The following is a 21,990-nucleotide window of genomic DNA, read 5'->3' as shown; positions in this document are numbered from 1 at the left end:
GAGAAGTGAAACCACAAAACTACAGAAATATTTTCTTTATAGATTTCTACTGTAATATTATAACCGTTATGCAGGTTTCATTTATTATAGATGCAAAGTTGGCTGCTGCAGTAAATTCATGGCCTACACCATACAAGTAAAAGCGAACCTAGATGGAGAAATCTGATTGGTCGAATGTGATTTGTCTGATTAGAATAACTGAATGTGGTTGGTCATTTTCTCAAACAAAAGCATTCCAGCTGTGAAGTATTCTATATATAGAAAGTATAGCTATATATCGATGTGCTTGTTTTAAGCCGTTTAAGTTTCTATGGTAACAGCTCGGGGACTTATATGATGGAAATCTGAAAATAATCTAAGGCGAATAATAACTGGATTATTTCACAAAGAAAAATGTTTTGTTATTAGATGATGATCTAAATTAAGTTAGAAGTATTGGTCCAGTTGAGCTTTCTGTCACGGACAAATTCTTTCTTTCAAACACGATGAGATGTGTGTATGTTTTTTTTAAAAAATGCTGATTATTTTAACTTAAATAAGAAATAAAGTCTGGTAAAATGAAATGACTGTTTAGAGCTGCTATGCCCTGAATAATAACAGGAACTAACTTGTCTTGTGGACGTTCCATAGAGTTACATGTAATTATGAATGTTTATAAATCATGACATGTTGTTCATTTATATGTTAGCAAACGGCTGTGGTTTAAAACCAGTAAAGCACAACTCAGGGTGTTAAAGGCAATCCCCATCAGCTGGTGTACTGCACCAACTCGTCATGGATTATTTCCCCATTACAGCATGTCCTGTCAAGTTTTACTCTCATACAAGTTTCTAATTTCACTGGAAATACTGGAAGGTGAATTCTGTATATATCTAAGTTCAGGAGTTTTGTGTGTGTGTGTGTGTGTGTGTGTGCGCGTGTGTGGTGCAATTACTTTGTGTGTCTTTATAGTCAGATGAGTCTTCAGGAAGATTTTTCAAATAATCTGAAAGGCAGAAAAACAATTATGTGCTTTTCGTAATGTAATATATATATATATATATATATATATATATATATATATATATATATATATATATATATATATATATATATTTTTTTTTTTTAACATGCTGTCATACTTAGTTTTATTAAGTTGGTTATACAGTCATGGGAAAAAAGTGAGTACAGCCTCCTTTAATTCTATGTTTTTAGTGGTCATGGCCTGAATAACAAATGTATGGTCCTCGTTTCTATAAACAAACAAATAGCCTCAAATGACAACAAGCCTAACCTTCTTTATCAACAATAACTTAATGTGAATGTTTTCTGTAGGAGATTTCTGTGGCCACTCTTGCATATTTAAAAAAAAATATTGGCCCCCTGTTCTTTACAAATTGCTTAAATTCCGTTATATTTGAAGACGCAGCTCTGGAGGTCTGACTCAGCTATTCTTTTTATTTTTTCTCTTCTATAGTCATTCGTATAGATTTCTGAACATTGACCCAATTTTGGGCTCAGTTTTTGGGCTGATTGAGCTGGAACACCTACTCTTGGGAAAGACAACTACCAACTGTCTTGAACTACTACCTTGTCTTGAAGGCTCTCAGTTTCTAAACAATCCTTTTCAGCGTAGAATGATGAATCTTGAACTGACTAGAGATGGCTTTATAACCTGTCCCAGATCGATGAGCATCAACAGTCGCTTCTCTGTGTTCACGGCTAGTCTTTCCTTCTTGGCATGAGACCCGCGTCCTAAACACCAAACTGTTAAAAGTTCTGCTTTTATAGATGTAGAGGCACTTCTTGATAATGATCTAATCTTGTGCATTTCATTACCAACACCTGGCAACCCATTACTCTCTTGATAATTGAACAAGTAGTATGGGTGTTCTTATTACTTCACACCTGGACCGAATGTTAGCACTGATTCGCCATCTGAGATTATTACATGTTTATAGATTTTGGTGATTACCATACAATTGTTATTTAGTCCCTTGTAAATAAAAAAAAAAAAAACAGAACTGAAGAAAGATGCACTTTCGTTTTCTCATGACTGTTATACATATATAGCTTATCTTAGCTCTGTAGCTAACCAGCTAACTAACTGTAGCATTATTATGAAAACCGTTTAGCATGCTTGACATGTAATCTGCTTTAAGAGCAGCGGTGTGTCACGTACCAGTCAGCAGGAGTCGGTACTGTGGAATACGCTGCACTGGTTTCAGTAGGTAATGCTTTAAAGCCAGACTGGCACAACGAGGACTGGTCTACGAGGACATAGAGGAAAGAAAAAAAACATGCAACTTTCACACTTTTGCTCATTTTAAACTAAAATCAATCTTAGACTAGATGCGTAGTGTTAGGTTTCAGCTCCAGGGATGACACTCCTTGCATGCTTTCAGGTATTCTTGCTCTAACAGGCCTGAATTTGAAGCCAGTGCAGCAGCATATGAAGATTAGAACTGATCTAAAAACACATTAAACCAATCATTATTGCAGAATGACTGAGGGAGTTGGACAGAAATTTTATATGATTAACAAGTCAGAAATTGATCCTATATTAATGATTACTATATTATTACTGTAATAAGATTGGAGTGCACAAGTTTGCATCTTTTTTAGAAGAAAGTAGTATAAAATGTACCTCTGTTTTACAATTTATTCTACAACAAAAAATATCCAAAGAGAGAAAAATGATTTTTGTTTCTTATTGGGATTGTTATTGGGTAAATAACACTTACAGGAATAGGACATTCAGGTTAGGGATAGATAGGTAATTAGGTCATCTTAGGGCCTAGATCAGTGGTCTTCACTATTTTTTTCATGTGAGCCACACTGATAGGACAAAGTCAATAGGAGAGCCACTTTCACCGCAAAGTATGCCAAGTTATTCAGTCTTCGAGTTGCGGATGATGCATGCTCCCCATCAGTTACCTCTTTTGTCACTGTCACATTGCTTTGTTGCTGTTCACTTTGTACGTGAGATTGTTTGATAAGAAATCGATCCATTTTTTAGTCCGTGTGTACAGTAAACACAAGTTGTTAACTAGCATGAAACACAAACTAGCTTCTGGCAGGCCGCCAAAAACTGGCTATTGCGCAGAGAGTCAGTGACGAGTCAAATAATATATATATTATTATTTGTAATAGAGCACATTCGTTTTTCTATGCTTCCCTGATTGTTTTTAATGTTATTTAAATGAAAAATAAATTTTAACCATATGATCATATCATCGTATTATTTACTGCCATGCGAGCCGCATATTAAAGCTTGGCGAGCCGCAGGAGGCTCGCGAGCCGCGCAATGAGTAACACTGGCCTAGATGATGTCCTTTATTTTAGCATAGACAAGAAATCTCTTCTTTTTATCCATAAATGACAACAGTGTGATTCTAATACTCAACAGAATGCAGCACCTACACAGTGAACTATCATCTTGATGTAGTATGATATTAGTTATATTTATGAGTGCTGTCTCTATCATTTGGACGGATTTACTGGCCAAATCAGGGCATATTAGGACGCACCCCTGTCTGGGATGAAAGGATGAAGTATAGAAGGCTACATGTTTAACACTGGAGGACAGCCAGGACATCTGGGTCAATCGAGATGACGAGGATGGCTAGAGAATAAACATCACATAACAGGGACCTTGTATAGGCTACTCATGTGAGGTCATGGTCAAAAGGTGATGACTTTGATATTAGAAAGCAGCAAGGTAACAGTTACAGCTACTGATTAAGAGTCAGTGGTTTAAGCCCTTAACCTTCTATGCTACAGGGACGGTGTATCATGATTGACCCTGTGCTCTGAACCAAGCTTCCTAAAACGTTAGGATATGCAAAGCAAGGAGGTTCACTGTGATGTGACGTATATGTGAAAAAAGGCAGTTTCTTTCTTCTGTTTTGAACGTTTATTTGTATAACCATGATTTGTTTGTTTATGCGTGATGGACGCTGCCATTCAAAATAAATCAATTCCTAAATGTCCTATGATGCATAGATACATTTAAAATGTATAAAGGGTTTAACATTCACAATCACGATTAGTAACGCACGCAAACGTACACGCTTACCTCAAACTGACGGACGACTGTGGCGAACGAAGGGTTTTTGCGGCACTGTTCGTCTAACAGAGCCACGTTGCGATCGAACTCTCGGATATACGTGGAGTACATCTTCAGGTACGGTCCCTTCTGCACAAAGATGTCCGCCAGCCTCTGGTGATCCGACCTGTATATTTAGGATCATGCAACATCATTGAAAAAAAAATGTAATATTGTGGTCTGTGTGCTAACATGAGGACAATGTGCTACACTGAAAAGCAAATCCTTTAGTGGACTAGTTTGATCTCTTTATAATAAAAAAACAAAAACAAAAAAACACCATGCTTTCTATTAAGGGCATAATGCTGTCTTTGTGTTAAAATGCACTTGAATTCCCTGCATATCACATTCATCTGTGTTGCAGTGATAATCGAGGTGTGACTGTAATCAGAGAAGATGAGGAAAGCAATGGGAGAGTTGTTTTACAGGAGGTGTTTCTCTCCATATACAGGAATGCCGTTTCTAGTTTCCCATTGTTTGATATCATGGTGTTACGAGATCTTTGCCGAGAAGTTACTCAAGCACTAACGTTCTCTCTAAGTACATAAACCAACACCAATTCAGTCTAATTACAAAACCTCAATCAGATATCCATCTAATTAGTTTTCTTAAAGAATGCAATTGGACAGGCTTCAAAACGGCACAATATACAGTATATTTAATATATTAAAAATATAGAAAAAAAAATAAGCAAAAAAATAATGTGTGTGTGTGTGTGTACCAGTGTGCGACTCTCTCCTCCAGCTCTCTCAGCAGGTCCTTGTTGAGCTCGTAGAGCTGAGGCAGATAGTAGAGGATCTGATTCAGCACTCGCTCCTCCACCACAGGCTTCCCACTGGCACGGGTCGCTTTGGCAACCGCATCCCGGAAGTCCTGTCGCGGAAACAGTGAATATTTTACACAGCAGTGCTTCCAACGCAAGGTAAAAAAAACAGTCTGTTAAACTCAAGTACAGAAATGAACACCAGCCAAACACACGATCTGAACATGCAACACTTTTAAGGAAAAAAAACCCAGAAGTTAGATTTTAACGTAACATAAATTAAAGTTTGTGTGCTTCATGATAGCACAATTTTAAAAGAGGAACTTGGTACAGACTTGGTACAAAACCAATAGTCCATGGCATATAATAGACTATAAGGCTTTAAAGCTAACCTCTAATCCCTCACCCCGACCTTGAGCTGGCATTTAGCACAAACACACGGAGTTGTCTTCACCCCCTGGTTTTTTGGTTGGACAATTTGGTTGTCCAGATAAGACAAGATAAGACTTGAATGAGGTCTGACTCCACCCACTAGATTTTGGATTCTGCACCAAGGGTTCCTATGTAGGGATTATATACCTCCATGCCACAGGAGGGCGATCTTCTGCCACTCCAGATCTCCCATGTACATGCAAACATTCAATTGCTTGCTAATCTCTCTGATCATGGTAGCTATTCTGGTGTTTGACCCTTGCCTGGATCGTTCGACTACTCTTTGGAATCGCACTTTGTCTAGAAATATTGTGGATTGTAGCATTTAAAACCTGCCCATATCGTGTAACACAGTACAAGCAACCAATCAGCAGTGAACAGTGCTACAAGCCCTGCTTCCACCTCCAGTCTTACTGCTGGTCTTGAGCAGGTACTAAAACCACACGACCAAAATGACTCGCACTGGGTGATTTATTTTTTTAATTGAGCACTGTTTGAGGTTTCTGGTGCCAAAAGTTCCAGTACTATGTTCAGTGGGAAAAAAAGGACTCCTAGTCTGACTGGATCAGTTTGCACAGGAAAAGATCAGGGGAGTTTTGGTATGAAGATAATCTCTTGCTTACTCCCTCTCTGCCTCCATCTCTCACACACACATGACCTCCTTAAAGGCAGCTGTTAGGGATCATGGCCAATGCGTGGGCACCAGAGGGGGTGGGTGTGACCTCTTTCCTAAAAATCTCTCCGTCTCTCCCTCCTTTGTCTCGCCACGTCTTGCCTTCTGTTCCTTCCCTCTCTATTTTTGTTGCTGTTTTGCGACTCCACATGTTCTCTTTCATTCTGTTTTTTTTTTTTTAATTCTCTTTGTCCTTTAATTCATAGCGTCTCTTCCCTTTGTCTCTGATCATGTTTAAACCTGATGCACTTCTCCACACACTCATTACAAGCACAGGCTGAAGTAAAGCCACAGGTGTGTATCAGTGTGTGTCAGTGTTTATACTGTGCTTCGACGCTTCCTGTGATCTAGCAGGAAAAAAGATCATAAATCACAAGCAGGGTTTGTCACATATGTATTAAACATTCGTCCCATCTGTTTTTTTTTTCTCTGGGCTCCAGATGACAAATCTTTTTTTTTCCTTTTAAGTTTTTTCACATTATTAGGCGATTTATATTTACTTACAATGTGCAGCAACTTCAGAACGTCCACGAATCTGTAACAGACATGTTTTCATAACCGTTATATCCAATCTATAGATAAACATATGCAGTAGAATAGTAACAAAGGACGGACAAAATATCATACTCCAGTATTGTGCATTTCCTAACACTTTATGTAGATTTGCAAAGAAATTATATCATGCACATGCTGAAAAATTTGGATTAAAAATTTCCTAAAATTAAAAAGAAATGTATCTCAAATGGATCGTGTTGAACAGTTAAGATATCTGGTGTCGGAAAGTTTTGTTTTTCAAAATCTATAAATACATGTGCAAGTATTTATGAGTCAAATGTTAAGCCAGACAATATTTTGTAAAAATGTTTAGACGTGTGTGTGGGGTGTGTGTGTGTGTGTGTGTGTGTGTGTGTGTGTGTGTGTGTGTGTGTGTGTGTGCGCGCACGACCACCTCTTGTCTTGCAGTGTGATATTAAATTGCACCTGTGACTTCCCCCTTATGACCTAGCACTAACTAAACATGACATAACACAACACCAGAAACATAACTCTAACCAAACCTTAATAATACACACAAACAAAACACATCTCTAACATAATACTAGCACGACACTAGAATAACACAGCACTATAAAAACACAACACAAACCAAACATAACACTAACGTTTGCTGCAGTCTGAATCAGAGTGTGAAAACAGACCCCCCCCCAAAAAAAAAAAAAAAAAAAAACAAATACTACCAAAACGTAACACTTACAGAACACTAACACAAACGCAGTGCTGCTATTATGCACAGTAAGATGGCTTGTCTGTGTTCAACAATGCTCCACTGCCACTCATGCTAATCGTGTGTGGAAACTTTACTTCCTGAACAGGTTTGGACCAGGGTACGAGTTGCGTTCACGTTTAAGTCAATCGTGGCACAGTTCCAGAGAACCGAACTCACACCACCTCGGTTTCAGTACCGCGCTGCCATTTCCACACCACGTGACAGCTTTCACATTACTGATTTATCATGTGAATGCTGCTCTGTGTCAGACTACACTGTAAACGATCCCTAGACCTGCACTTTCCTTGATAAAACATGTCCACTTGGGGCAAGTCACTGTGTTTGATATAAATCAATGTACTTAAGGTTTTAGTCAAATAAATATTTAAATATAAGATTTCTGATATTTGTGCTGCAGAAAACAATATAAGACACTGAATACATCTCTTGGCTGATGGATTCACATTTACTCCAAATGTAGTCCATCAGCTACTTATTACTATAATTATCACACACACACACACAACAAGATACAAGTGCTATATTTTTATACTTACACTTTCTCTGAGCTCATGATCTCCATGGCAATGTGAACCACTTTATTCCTTTTTGCTCTCTCGACCTCCTATTCTCACACACACACACACACACACACACACACACACACACACAAACAAACAAAATCACAGCAGTTACACACAACTATAGCAACACTATACTGTAACACTTACATTCTCACTGCATCCAACCATCTCAGGTAAGTGAAGACACACATAACAGTACAGACTCTCTGACTCCCAGACGTGTGTGTGTGTGTGTGTGTGTGTGTGTGTGCTGGGGTAGTTTTGGGGAGGGTTTGTTTAAGTCTTTATTTGGATGCAGGATCTGTCACAACGGATGTACAGTTTGACTGAGCAGACCTCCTGTTTCTCACTGTGCGTGTGTGTGTGTGTGTGTGTGTGTGTGTGTGTGTGTGTGTGTGTGTGTTTTAACCAAATAATAGTTAACAAAAAAACCTAACAATAGAAGTTCATATAAGTAGCCTAAACATCTAAACATGTAGCAGCATGCGTGAACAGTGGCTTCGTATTAATCAGTGTCTTTCTATTTGAGAATCAAGTAAAAATGGTTACCAAAAGGTTTCTTAAATTATGCTTTAAAAGATATTAAAGCTCTAGAAACAATTCTTTGTAATCACGTGTCAATTACACGAAGCATGATCAGTTTCCACTGTAGCAGATCAGTAATCAGGCAGTGAGACTGAGATCGATGACGTATATTAATACATTAGATACATTATTATGTTATTACAGAAGACGCTTTATGGAAGATCACATTACCGTGCTAAAAACTAAAAAACAAATACTTATCTATACTAAATATTTTTGATCTACATTTACCAGATTTAATGTTTCCAGGTTTCCAGTTTTTTTTTGGTTTAATATACACAATAACTTTTAAAACACCAGTATTGGAATTCTAGCTTTAGAATAACTTGGGTTGAGTTGGGTTGAAAATAAAAAAAGAAGAAGCTTAATGGCATCACCCATCTGTAATGAGCAGGATTCTCCACCATGAGGCTATTTTAAATCACTCTGAGCTTAAATAAAGGCATTGGGTTTGTTTCGGTTATATTTTTGGGACTGATGTGTCATTACATTGTCTGGAAATCCTCCAGGATTGATACAGGGAGTACGAGCACATTCTCGCAGTAGTAAGGATACGCAGAGAGCTGAGCTTTTACAAAACTACGCCTAATTTCTGTAGTCTGTAGCGCTGACACACACATGTAGAGATTCTCAAAGGTTTCGGAAACCAGTAATTATCCAGGTGTGTGAGCGGGAAAGACCGAAATCAGAGAAAATTATACATTTAGTCTGAATTTCAGACGTGCCGGATTGAAGGTGTTCGTTTACTGTGTGCTCAGAAAGAAGGTGGTGTATATTTCGGAATACAAAGTCCTATTGTGTCTTTTCTAACTATAGAGGATGCTGGTGTAGTGTAAGCTTACGGTAACGCGCACATGTATGGTACATAACTAGACCTTAGAAACCCTTTTTGGTGGCACATTTATAGATTGTATTTTACAATAATACTTTATATAATAGAGCCTTATAACAATATTGGAAATTCACGTATTCTGAATAATCAGAAACAGTAATACTCTCAGTTTCACACTGCACCACTTGAGGATGTGTTGTGTAATAACGGACTGTGATTGAACCCGGTCTCACCTCTTTGTCTTGCGTATGGTCCATTTCATCTTTGCTGGAGGTGGAGCTATTATCATCCTCCTCGTTCGAGCTCAGCCCCTCTTCCTCCTCTGACAGGTCACTGACCAAATGAGGCCTGTTAGCAAATCACAGTAATCGACACCATTTATCATAGGTATTATTATCGTAAACATGATTCTTTAGTCAGAATCTTCATTCTGTTCACCATGTTTAAACTTTTATGCAAATGAATTGGTATTTTATTTGTAATTACTGTACGGTACACGAGTCTTGCCGGTAGTTAAGCCGGTAGTTATAGACTATGGTCTTGGTGCGATTTTTGTTTCTTTTCTTCTTCTTTATATTCACCAGCTATTTTCCTATTCACCAGTTAGTTAACACAAAGGTTAAAACATGTTTCCTCAAAGAACTCAGCCAACATCATCTATGAAACCTGCTGCTCATAGTGCATCATAGTGCAGTGTAACAGTGCACACTCGGCGCATGCAGCACTTACGAGCACACGATGCCACGATTGGCCGATGTCATTGTGACTGACGGGAGAGAATGCATGCTGGTGTTGTGCAATCACCTGGGATTAGCTCTCCCGTTGCGCCACTCAGGAGCCCCTGGTGTGATGTCATTTTGGGAAAAAAAACCTATTGCTTCAGTGAATGCCTAATGTTGGATTTCCAAATGTTGTAAAAAAGAACCGGCATTTCAAACCAGACCTAAAAATACGAATCCATTCCAAAGCAAAACTCAAACGAACTATAGAGACTATCGCACTAGACTTATTCTATAGGCTACTGAATGTTTAGAGTAACCCTGTATTAGTCCCCCAGACCAGTAACATGTAGATTTGTTTAGCTGTATTTTAGGTAATATTACTAACCAGGGCTCACAAAAACCACACAAAAGGCCTGAAACCAGACTTTTGGGAACTTGGAAAATGGAGACCCCACATATTTCTGATGTACACACATTACTCGCTCCATAATCCCTCATACACTCTCCTAATGTTTACAAAAATATCTGGTTCTCTACATCATAGACATGACGTCTCAGCAGAAGATTTTGTTTGTGGTTTATTAGATTTCATTCTGAATATTTCCTTTAAAATTGAATCTCATTGGCTCAATCTGGCAACGCTGTCATAAATATTCTGTTCGTTTGTTTATTTATTTCATTTGTTTTTGACTAAGTGTAATAAGTGAAAGCGGGCAGTATGCACACTACCACAGGCATTCGCGACATCTAGTAATGCAATGAAACACACTGAAACTGAACTATTTGTCCAGTAGTGATATTTTTAAATGGTTGGTTTAGATACTACAAACAGCACAGACAGCATTTAGAGGAAAGTGGATTAATATACAATAGTGTTTTAAACTGCTGAACTAAAATGTTAGGATTCCTTAAATACGAGCTGAAACTGATTTGGAGAGTTTAAAAAGGAGCTCAGTCCGGTTGCTAATAAGCTGCTAATAAACTGGTTAATTACCAATAAGCGCTTGGTCTTGATAACTGCATTCAGCATAGTGTTGTGTTCGAAACACGCATCCAGAATACGAACCCTGTGTGAAACCTCATCGGCGTTGACGCGTTATTTGAGAATATATTCCCATTTCAATCTCAAACTCACACAGCCACGGTAGGTACTTTTTTGTGAGAAACGCTGCTGTGGGTTTTATCGGATTAGAATAAGCGGTCCGTTTTTTTTAAAGGGTGAGGAACCCATTTCTCACACTCACACAAACTCAAGTCTCTCCCATTCTCCTTTTACACCTCTCTACCCCTTCTCTCCCTCTCCCCTTTTCTTTCCCTTACTCTCGCTCTCTTTCTCTCGTTCTGTCTCCCGCTGCAGGCGGACAGAGCTTCTCTTGTTTACTGCCTCGGGCAGCTTATATAAACTCAGCCTGTAAAAAGACGCCAAAGAGACAAAACACACACACACAAACACACACACACACACCCCACACACACAGGTCAAAAAATCTAGCATATTTAATAACTGCCATACAAGATGGTGAATGCAACCAAAATCCCTATCAATATGTACTGAACATTTCCTTCAGAAGGAGCTTGTGAGTATAAACCACACACACACACACACACACACACACACACACACACAGATGAACACAAATGAATTTAAATGACGTTGCCTGACTCGCATTAACGTCCAACCGCTTGAATATTATCTATCAGAGTGCAAATACACACTGCTCATTTTCTGTTTAATAATGTTTGAACCAAAAACATGTGACAACAATTCAAGACACCAAAGAAAACAATAATACATCCATTTCAAGTGGCCATAAAGTCAACTTCAACAACAATTAGAGAGAAAATAAAGTCAATTTCCGGAGCAAATCCAGATTATGAACAGTTAACTCTCAGTGCCGGTCCCGAGCCCGTCAGTAAGGGCATCCCCCATTTATGTGGAGCGTGTGATCGTCTGTGGCGACCCCGAATGAAAAAGAAAAATAATAAAAAATTTAAAAGATAGATACTTTATTGATCCCAGAGGAAATTCAAGACTTAATGGCCTTTAAAATCAGTTGAGTGTTGTGGGAAGTCATACAGATGTAGAAACAAACAAGATAAATGATTCCGTAAACACATACAAGATAACGTACAGTATAGAAAGCTTGTATTGTATTGACTATTGATGTGACTATTGAATTGATAAGCAAAGTGAGAGAAAACATGTCTAAAAGAGATGTTGGTGAAAGACCAACGTGTGTGTGTGTGTGTGTGTGTGTGAGAGAGAGAGAGAGAGAGAGAGTGAGTGAGAGAAAAAGTGAGTGAGTGAGTGAGAGAATGAGTGAGTGTGTGAGTGAGTGAGTGAGTGAGAGAATGAGTGAGTGAGAGAGAGAGAGAATAGAGAATGAGTGAGTGAGAGAATGAGTGAGTGAGTGAGTGAGAGAGAGAATGAGTGAGTGTGTGAGTGAGTGAGTGAGTGAGTGAATGAGTGAGTGAGAGAGAGAGAGAATAGAGAATGAGTGAGTGAGAGAATGAGTGAGTGAGAGAATGAGTGAGTGAGAGAGTGAGTGAGTGAGAGTGAGAGAGAGAGAGAGAGAGAGAGAGAGAGAGAGAGAGAGAGAGAGAGAGAGAGAGAGAGAGAGAGAGAGAGAGAGAGAGAGAGAGAGAGAGAGAGAGAGAGAGAGAGAGAGACTGGGCAAGAGACTGAGCGAGAGGAAGAGTAAGAGAGATTATTTTCCAGAGGCTCTGCCCTCTCTCCACTCCAGATATTTCCTGCTCTGGCCACTGAAAATAACCCACAGGAAAGCGAGTCAGTCTGAACTCCAAGAGTGGACCATTAAAGTGGCTGTTTCAGCTATTGGGCCTTCTGTATTAAACAACTTGATGGCTGTTTCACTTGTGAAGTGATTTGTGCTCTGCAGGTTATTCAGAGTAAAGCTCCATGTTTACACAATGTTAGATTATGTGAGCAGCTCAGATTTCACCAGAACCTTTAATATCATGTGTGTATATATATATATATATATATATATATATATATATATATATATATATATATATATATATATATATATATATATGTAGCTTAACTGACCTTGTTTTTATAATATAGCCTGGTTACCGGTTCCCAGGGTCTGGCAAATGGGGCAGCTGACTTAATTAGACTAGATCAGGATTTTAGTGTTACTGCTAGCATTGGTGACTTTAGTCTAGATAAGATTATCATAGCGTTTGACTGAGACACAGAATAATCTTTGACACAGACCCTACAGAAACTAAACGTCCTAACTTTACATCCATCACTAGTAATTACATGCTGTTCCCTCTCAACAATACGATATTTGGCAAAATGTTTTCTTTTTGTAACAATGTGACACTTATCTCAAAATAATGCGATTTCTCATAATGACGCCATCTTTTCTCTTTGTAAACAAATTTCACTGAGATATTTCATGCATGACGGCACAAAGATTCCATCATAATCATTAAATAGAAAAAGTGCATGATGCATCATATTGTAAATAATTTCAGTTATTCCTCATCTTCTCAAGATTTCTGCATAACGCTGTCTCAGGCAGTTTATTCCTTGGCTGTTCCTGCCTCCTTTGTCTAAGCGCTATACAAATAATCTGGAATCTGAATGGAAATTGATTCATGCCACCCTTTGATTCTTGGGAGTTGTCTCTTCCGTCAGATGGATACAGACATATTGACGTCACTGCTTTTTTGTCTTCCCCAAATTAGATGAAGAATTTGGGATCAACATCAAAAAGCTTCTAAGTGCTAGATGCTGCGCATCTCCCGCTGAAGTTAAGCGCGCCTTTAGTCGGAAGATGATGGCTGAAGCAGAGGAAGACGTTTGCGCTTTATCAAAGGCAGATCACCCGTGGCCTCAAATTAATTCTATATTTTCACTCCAAGATGTAAAAAATAATCGCTTTATAATGCGATGCATTCTGTGTGCACCAAAACAAACAGACATCGCAGCTTACAAGAATTCCAGCTCAACCTAAAAAAACACGTAGCGGGAAGTGTCAAAATTATGCCTATTTGATGGTAATTTGGTAACTATGGGCACTTTGACCTTAACGTAACACTACATTTCACACACTATCGGAATGTTTTCCCTCATATACGCTCTCATGCAATCCTGTGAACCCTACAAACACGTTCATGAACAAATGTTCATTATAAGCGTCTGCATTTTCATATCCATGTTTTATACAAAATAAAAACGGGATTATATTTTGTTTTATCCCTACCTAAAGAATACATGTACTTACTTATAAAATGTAACAAATGTAAGAATAAAGTAAATTCATCTTAAAAGGAAGAGCAGGTTAGGAAGAGCCCAGCACATCATTCATTTACATCATTAAACCATTAATCACATTTTATATATACACTTCAACCTGTGTTTTATATTAGCAGAATAAAGAGACTAAGGAGAGGTGTGTTAAAGCTCTCCAAGTAGTGAAAATCAGGGTTTTTGCTTCATATCAATCAGATGAGAAGTAACTAGTAACTAACTACTTGAGTAGTTTTTTCATCGGGTACTTTTTTACTCTTACTCAAGTAACTATTAAGATTGTTACTTTTACTCTTGAGTAAATATTTCCATAAGTACTTTTACTTGAGTACAGATTTTGGATACTCTACCCACCTCTGATAGTGTAATATAAATATATTGTCTTTTTAACTGGAAAGTGCAGTTAAATAGAAAGTATGGCGATTTGAAGGTGCTATGACAACATGTATGCATAAATAAAAGTTTTGTTTGTGGTTTAAAAAGACACCAAACACACAAGGGACTTAAAATACAAATATAAAGAAATAAGATGAGAAAACGACATCATGTAAAGCCTCTTACCTGCTCATTTCATATGGTTCCTGCAATTCGTATACTCCGCTGTCGACATTCGGATTGGAATAGACCCAAGGCAGGTTCATGTACTCAGGAATCTCCTCATAGAGGGGAAAATTTTTATATTCGACCCCACAATCCCCTTCTCCATCATGCAGAGTGTCCTCCTCACTGGTGGGTGTGACCTCGGTGTTGGCCGCCGTGTGTGTGACACACTCTGTATCCGTGCTAGTGCCGTCCAGAGACGTTCCACTACGTAACAGCTTTGGAAACAGCTTTACTCGCACTTCGAGGAGTTTCTTCAGGCTGCGGTGTTTCTGCACACCGCCACCAGAGTCCACGCGCAGGAGATCAGCCGACGAGAATGACCTAGACCTCTGCTTGACCAGCACTGACCCTGGCCTCTTTCCATCGCTTGTCTGTGATTGACTAGCGCTTTGAGATAGTTGCTTACCAAACAGAGGAATTCCTGAGAAAGTGATGCGCCATGATGAGGGTTTCTCAGTGGGAGGGGCGGGAAGGGCTCCAAAAACAGGAGGCGGTTCTGGAGCGGTTGTGTGAGGCGGCGTGTTTTGTTTCCTTAACAGTGCAGACGCAGGCAAACTATGCCTCTGAGGCTTTTTGGGGGCAATCTTTGGTGAGCTCTCTTCTGCTGAAGATGCCTTGGTTACAGTCGCCACCTGAGGGCTGCGGTTGAGTCTAATTTGTTTGGGTAAACTCCTGGTGAATGGACAACGAGCAAAATCGCCGTACGTGTCATCTTCATCGTCCTCCTCGTCTTCCTTGTTGAGCTTCTCGTCAAATCTCTCAGAGTCTGCATGCTCCGTAAGAAGCAGGTGATCCAGGGAAGATGATATTTTGTAATCGTTACTGCCATTTTGAAGGAGGGATTTTTGTCGAGGGGGTGGGGCTGGTGGCTGTTGCTCCTCCTCTGTGGAAACAAACATTTCACTAGTGGCTGGCTCAGAATAGCAGGCAGTCTCTGGATGGGTCACACTTCCACAGTTGTGCGTGTTACAAATAGAGTCTCTGTTATGGGTGGAATCTGTGATGTGCGAGGGGCCTGTGTTTAAGTCTGGAGAAGTGTTTGCAAGAGAACTGCTGGATGATAAACTGTCTTCTCGAACGTCTGGTGAAGATTGCTGGTCTTCTGACAGTGTCAACTCTGTTTGAATGTCCCCAGTTGCGTGTGTCTCAGTTTTGGCTGGATAGTCGACCACCACCTTCTGGCGGAGAAGCACATTTCTTCGTGGACGCCGAGGCTGAGGCACAGGAAGTGGTTTACTAGGGGGTGAAGGCACAGAAACATTTGTATGCGTGCCATCAGTGGTTAAACACTGCGTGTGTGAAGAGTGCTCAGCAAGTTGTTCTGGATTCTGGAAGGTTTCCTCTGTTGGAGTGTGTAACTCTGATTGTGTGTGCATGTGATCCTTGTCCAGCACAGCTGTGTGTACATCTTCCTTTGCATCTGGAAGAGTGTCTGGGGAGGGTGCAGGGACGTGGTTTTGCACATCTTGTCTGGGTAAAGTCACATGGTCCTTTGCACTGTTGCAGCTGAGCTCCTTTATTGGACTGCCTTGCTTTTTTCTCATATCATGTTCTGTTGTTTCGCTCGTGTCTTCAGATCCCCTCGTTTTGCCCACATGGTGACTCTTGGGCGGAATGATGTAATGCGAGAGGCCCCCATTTTTGGATGTGGGGACACCTTCAGATTTGCCAGTGCTGCTAGAAAAAGATGACTGGACAGCTTTGGGGCTTATCTTGTCAAGGCATGGTTTAGGGGCTAGAGCAGGTTTCCCCTGTTTTGATGCAGAAGGAGATGGAGAGGGAAGAAGAAGCTCAGGTTTAGGTGCGATTGGAGGAGGGGCTGGCTTCTGAGATGCCAACAGCCTGGGTTTGGGGGCTACCGGTGGCTTCTTCATACCTGTACACACACACACAAATGGGACACACAGTTACTCAGCAGACAAGCAGGTTCATTAGACAGCTTACTCAGCTTACTCCCTATTCAGTTAACCAGTGCAAACCATTTATTTACCATGTTTGTTTAAAAAATGTGCAACAAATGGTACATATGTCCTAAAGTACCTTGATGATGTGTCTTACACTACTCTTTTCTATACGCTAGGTGCGCACACTTGATTGGTGCACAAACTTTCACATGCAGAGATGCGGAACAGTGAAAGAAGTAGAGTCCAGCACAGTACACAGCAACAACTATCATGAAACTTTAATGCAATATTTTGCACTACATTTCCTGGAACTTTAAGACAGTTTAAAAAATTTTACATTCATGTGCAGGATATGATGTCGCCAATGATCATTTCCAGCCATGCAGAAAAAAAACATCAGATCAGATGTGAAAATATGTAGCCTCATACAATGGCAAACAGCATTTCCAATTTAAGACAGAACTGAATATATATATATATAGGTACAGTGGTATGAAGCTGTTCAAAACACTGTTATGTGCCATGTAGAGAGAGTACTTCTATAATCCCTAAGGGGAAATGTGATGTCACAACAGTCACACAAGTGACACAAATGCGGCACAATAAAAAAAGTACACAATAAACACAAAATACCACAAACTAAAAAAATGGATGCAAATACATGACCTTTCTATACAAATTAACTGAACTTTAAAACTACCTTAAACGTGATGTATTGTGCGTGCATAAAAAAAAAAGTACAGCGTTCATATCACAGGACTTTCACGAGATCTCTGCCTGTTTCTGATATCATCACAATCTTCTGTTAAGGAATTTGCTGTCTTTTTACCTTGCACCTTCAGACACAACTTAATCTCAACTCTCTCCTGTAATGCTGAAAGAGCTGTTTATCTGGAATCCAGGAAGGTACAGTGGTATGAAGAACACTTTCATTATTGTGTTCAGCTGAAATGTAACTTTAGTAATCAGAAGGTTTCTGCTGTTTATGTCTTGTAGAATTTAACACTTTATTACAGTATAGTTAAAAATAGTCTATGAAATGATATGCTTCTGCTCTGTGAATACAAAAAGCAGTCTGTACGACAAAATAAAGGCTTAAAAACAGCGTGTGAGCATTAAGGGCTAAAATGTATCTAAAACCTGTGGTATATGTGAGAATCATTGCTTCCTCACAGCTCCAGGGTTCCCAGTTTGATCGTTAGCTCGCGTTTCTCTCAGAGTGGAATTTTCTCAGGATGTCCAGTTCAGTCTCCTCTTGGTTTCTCTGGTTTCTTCTCACCTCCACATGCCAGTAGATGAACTGATCACTCTAAATCTCCCCTGTATGTGAATGAGTGTGTAAATGCATGTGCATAGTGAGCCTGACCATGATAAAAATCTGTCAGGTGATGGTGATTTTTTTAAATTTTTATTATCTTTTATTATTATACCTTTTATTCTTTTTATTATTAAAAAGCTCAGCTGTAGGGATTTGGGATTTCCCCGTCATAACTTCCGGATTCAACAGATAATAAACAAATTCCATAAAGATTTAGTATGTTTTGTCGTACGGGAAATAACCACATTCCAGACATACGGCAAATCTCTTATATCGGTCATTACAGCTGTCTTGCAGTTCACATCAAAGTCAAGTCTAAGTTTCAGTTTCACATCAAATCAAGTGCAAACTCCTGAAAGTAGCCAAATGACACACTCTTACAGTTTAAATGTAGATTAAAAACATATCTCTTTAGCCAGTCATACACATAATACATCCCAGAACCATGTGCTCCAGTAGATCTGACCAAATGCACATTATCATCTAGTGCTGGTTAATATCGTGAACAGCAGCTACACTAAATTCCTCGATCCTGAGACATCTAGAGATGTAGCAGCTCCAGTTGGATTCCTCTTCATGAGGATCTTGAACATTTGAGGAGAAGATGCCAACTCCATGTGGTATTTTAGGACAACAATCAATCCTAATCAAGACACAACTGTTAGAGTGTATATGAATTTAGAAAGGACATTATTCATAATAGCACACTCTGATGTTTATAACAGTATATAATCACACCCTCCAGTGTCACCCGAATGAGGACGAGGTTCCCTTTTGTGTCTGGATCCTCTCAAGGTTTCTTCCTCTTCCATCTAAGGGAGATTTTCCTTGCCAACGTAACCTCAATATGCCCCCTTTCCACCAGAAAGAACCGGGTGCTGGTTCAGAGCTAGTGCTGGTGCTGGTTCGAAGTTGGTTCCACTGGCGAGCCTTCTAAGAGCCTTTCCATGGGCTAGAGAGCCATCACTGGGCCAAGTCTTACGTCACTGTATACAACGTTATACAGTAACGTTAGCGCAGCAGCAGCAAACACAAACACAACATCAACAATGGCGGATGTTGCTTTACTGTTAATGCTCATGGCTTTGCAAACTTACATTGGCATCTAAACGCGGCGAATCCTGATTTAAAATAATTTCAAAATGACGCTAACAATGTTCACTTTTGTCTTGTTGGTCACAGTAGCCCCGTCCCCAGCTCCTGACGCAAGCAGTTCTTAAGACTAGACCAGCAATGTTTTGGTGTGACTTAAGAACCACTTTTCCTGGTTCAGAGCCGGTGCTTTGGCTGTCGAAAAAGAAAGAACTGATTTTAAAAAAGGCCCTGGCTCCGAACCAGCACACAAACTGCCTTGGTGGAAAAGGGGCATTAGTCACCTCAGGCTTGTTCATAGGGGATAAATACAATCACATTTAAATATAAGTCTAAAATTAATCTTGAACTTTTGTATTACATTAATCTTTGTATAATAAACGCTTTGTATTATGTTTCTTATGATCTGTAAAGCTGCTTTGAGACAATGTCCATTGTTAAAAGCGCTATACAAATAAATCTGAATTGAAGTAAGGGAGAATTATAACTTCCAATGTTTTTTGCAACTATAGTTTGGCTTACAAGTTTACATATACCTTGTAAAATGTTTTTAAAGGGATCATAAAAGTAATAAGGAATTTCATCTAACAGATGTTTACATATAGTCCACAAGACACACAGTAACCGAACTTATACAAATAAACCAGTTCTAAAGTTTACACCCGCTTGAATCTTAATACCTTTCTGTGTTTTTATGTTTTGTGAGAGTTGTTCATATGTATGTTGTTTGTCTTGAGCACTTATATTGCCCGCTGTTCTTAAGACAAATCTTCCAGGTCCTGCATATTCTTTGTTTCTCTACAGCTATATGATATTGAGCTTCATCTTTTGACACTAAAGATGACTGAGGGACTCGGACTTAACCATCACAAAAGGTGCAGAGGTTCACTGATGCTCATGAAAGCGGCACAACACTTTAAGAGCTGGAAGTGGAAAGGGCTTGGCAACTTCAGTCACTATATCAGATATTTTCATTTATTCCAGTAGACAAAATAATAATAATAATTTAACAACAGTAGCCGAGACATGACATGAAGCTCTTGTATACAACATGTAAAAGAAGATCTGCATCATATGTTATTATTCAGTACGGTCACACAACAACCACATCTGGTTTAGGACACACTGTGACATTTTGTACAAATAAAGAAAGTAAACTATAACCAAAACTTAAGCATATACCTGAACACTGTAATGTAATGGAGGCATCTTGGAGAACCTGAACCACTTTTACTTAAATGTATAAATATGTAAATAATTTATTGTAAGATGAGATTACATAGCTCAAGGATGTCAAAGTAGCTAAAGACATGAGTATGAGGTTATATAAAGGATTCTGGGTGAGAGACTTCCTTGATATATATATATATATAGGAGTAACGTTATTTATTATAACAGAAATGAAAATGTTTAGTACATATGAGAGCATTTAGTGTAGTGAAAACACAACACAAAGATAAAATCTTCTCTAATGTCAGATTATACAGTCCATATTCTGGACCCTGACTGATTCGTGTCCTCTCTCCGGTTAGTGAGGACAGTAACTGAAACCCATAAACTGCCTTTATTTCCGGAGTTTACAGTACTTGGCTTTGCTTGTTTGTGTTCTATTGAGGAAAGGAAGCAATCCAAGACAAATGTAAGGAAGAGCAACTCGGCACACTCGGGTCTGTAACTGTAAAAAAAAAAATGGAGTTCTCTCTGGGCAGAATTGAAAAATTGTAAAAGATGTTAAAGAAGACACAAACGTTGTGAAGACCTACAGTATATGCTGGGTTCTTCAGTACAAGTGTGTGGGCAAAATCCTGTATCTGAGTCTCAGTTGTGTGTGTGTGTGTGTGTGTGTGTGTGTGTGTGTGTGTGTGCACGCGCATGTTTGTGTGTATGTATGTATATATATATATATGTGTGTGTGTGTGTGTGTGTGTGTATACATACATACAATATATATGTGTGTGTGTGCGTGTGTGTGTGTGTGTGTGAGTGTGTGTGAGTGTGTGTGAGTGTGTGTGAGTGTGGTCATCAGGCGGATGTGCTGAGATGGCCAAACTTGTTAGCTATGGAAAATTATCATGAGACTCGTTCAGACTCTTTCTGACTCCTTCTGACTCTTTCTGACTCTTTCTGACTCTTTCTGACTCTTTCTGACTCCTTCTTCTTTACTTCATTCATAGAGTAAAATCACAGAACACAAAAATCTCAGCACAGCAGCACAAAGCGTGAGTTCAACACAAGCTGGGTTCAGTGTGCATAAAGAAACCCTGAAACTAACAGACAGACCTTTTAAAGTAAATCCTGTTTAAAGAAAAAGCTCCTTTATTCCTCAACATCAGCCTTATAATAAATGTATAAATTCCCAGTAGAATAAATCAAAGCTTGTGTTAATCTCCAAAACATCATCCTAAGAGTTAGTGAACTTAAACAAACAAACAAACAAACAAACAAACAAACAAACAAACAAACAAACAAAAAAACTCACTACAAACTAAAGGATGGTCCTGTTTTTGTTATGTTTTGTTCCCTTTTTCAGGAAACTGACCTGTACTCATGATCCTTCAGTCCTTCGGCTCCATGAATGAGAAGCTTTTAAAGGGAAAAAGTCGCTGATTATCCCGTTGTAACTCCATAACAAACGTTAAAAACAATAAAACGACTTAAAAACGCTGCCTACAGAGCGCCATGTGTCCGGTAACAATTTAACAAACTTTTTATTTTTTCAAAGGAAACCCAGTGAGCCTCCATTCAGCGTCCAGCCCCCACTCACACAACGACGCTGTCCTTTCCTTGGCATCCACTAGGGGCGCGCGCGAGCTGTGCGTTTTTCTTTCCCTAGTCACAGT

The 21,990-nt window shown here is 39.2% G+C and overlaps 1 protein-coding gene across 1 annotated transcript in view; it reads right to left on the bottom strand.

Moving 5' to 3' along the window:
• Positions 1-21,930, bottom strand: part of fgd6 (FYVE, RhoGEF and PH domain containing 6) — a 30,227-nt gene extending 8,297 nt beyond the window's left edge. Inside the window, exons 1-9 of the mRNA XM_060889605.1 lie at positions 21,690-21,930; positions 14,795-16,712; positions 9,457-9,571; positions 7,780-7,847; positions 6,460-6,490; positions 4,809-4,960; positions 4,058-4,214; positions 2,162-2,249; positions 935-985 (exon numbers count right to left, since the gene is read on the bottom strand). Of these exons, the coding sequence (XP_060745588.1) occupies positions 935-985; positions 2,162-2,249; positions 4,058-4,214; positions 4,809-4,960; positions 6,460-6,490; positions 7,780-7,847; positions 9,457-9,571; positions 14,795-16,712; positions 21,690-21,699 (2,590 nt within the window). The 5' untranslated portion in view covers positions 21,700-21,930. The remainder of the gene's footprint in view (positions 1-934; positions 986-2,161; positions 2,250-4,057; positions 4,215-4,808; positions 4,961-6,459; positions 6,491-7,779; positions 7,848-9,456; positions 9,572-14,794; positions 16,713-21,689) is intronic.
• Positions 21,931-21,990: the final 60 nt, after the last annotated feature.

The sequence above is a fragment of the Tachysurus vachellii genome, chromosome 16, assembly GCF_030014155.1.
Source record: "Tachysurus vachellii isolate PV-2020 chromosome 16, HZAU_Pvac_v1, whole genome shotgun sequence".
Taxonomy (NCBI): domain Eukaryota; kingdom Metazoa; phylum Chordata; class Actinopteri; order Siluriformes; family Bagridae; genus Tachysurus; species Tachysurus vachellii.
The sequence above is the reverse complement of the archived record's forward strand: the minus strand, read 5'-3'. Positions and strand labels throughout refer to the sequence as shown.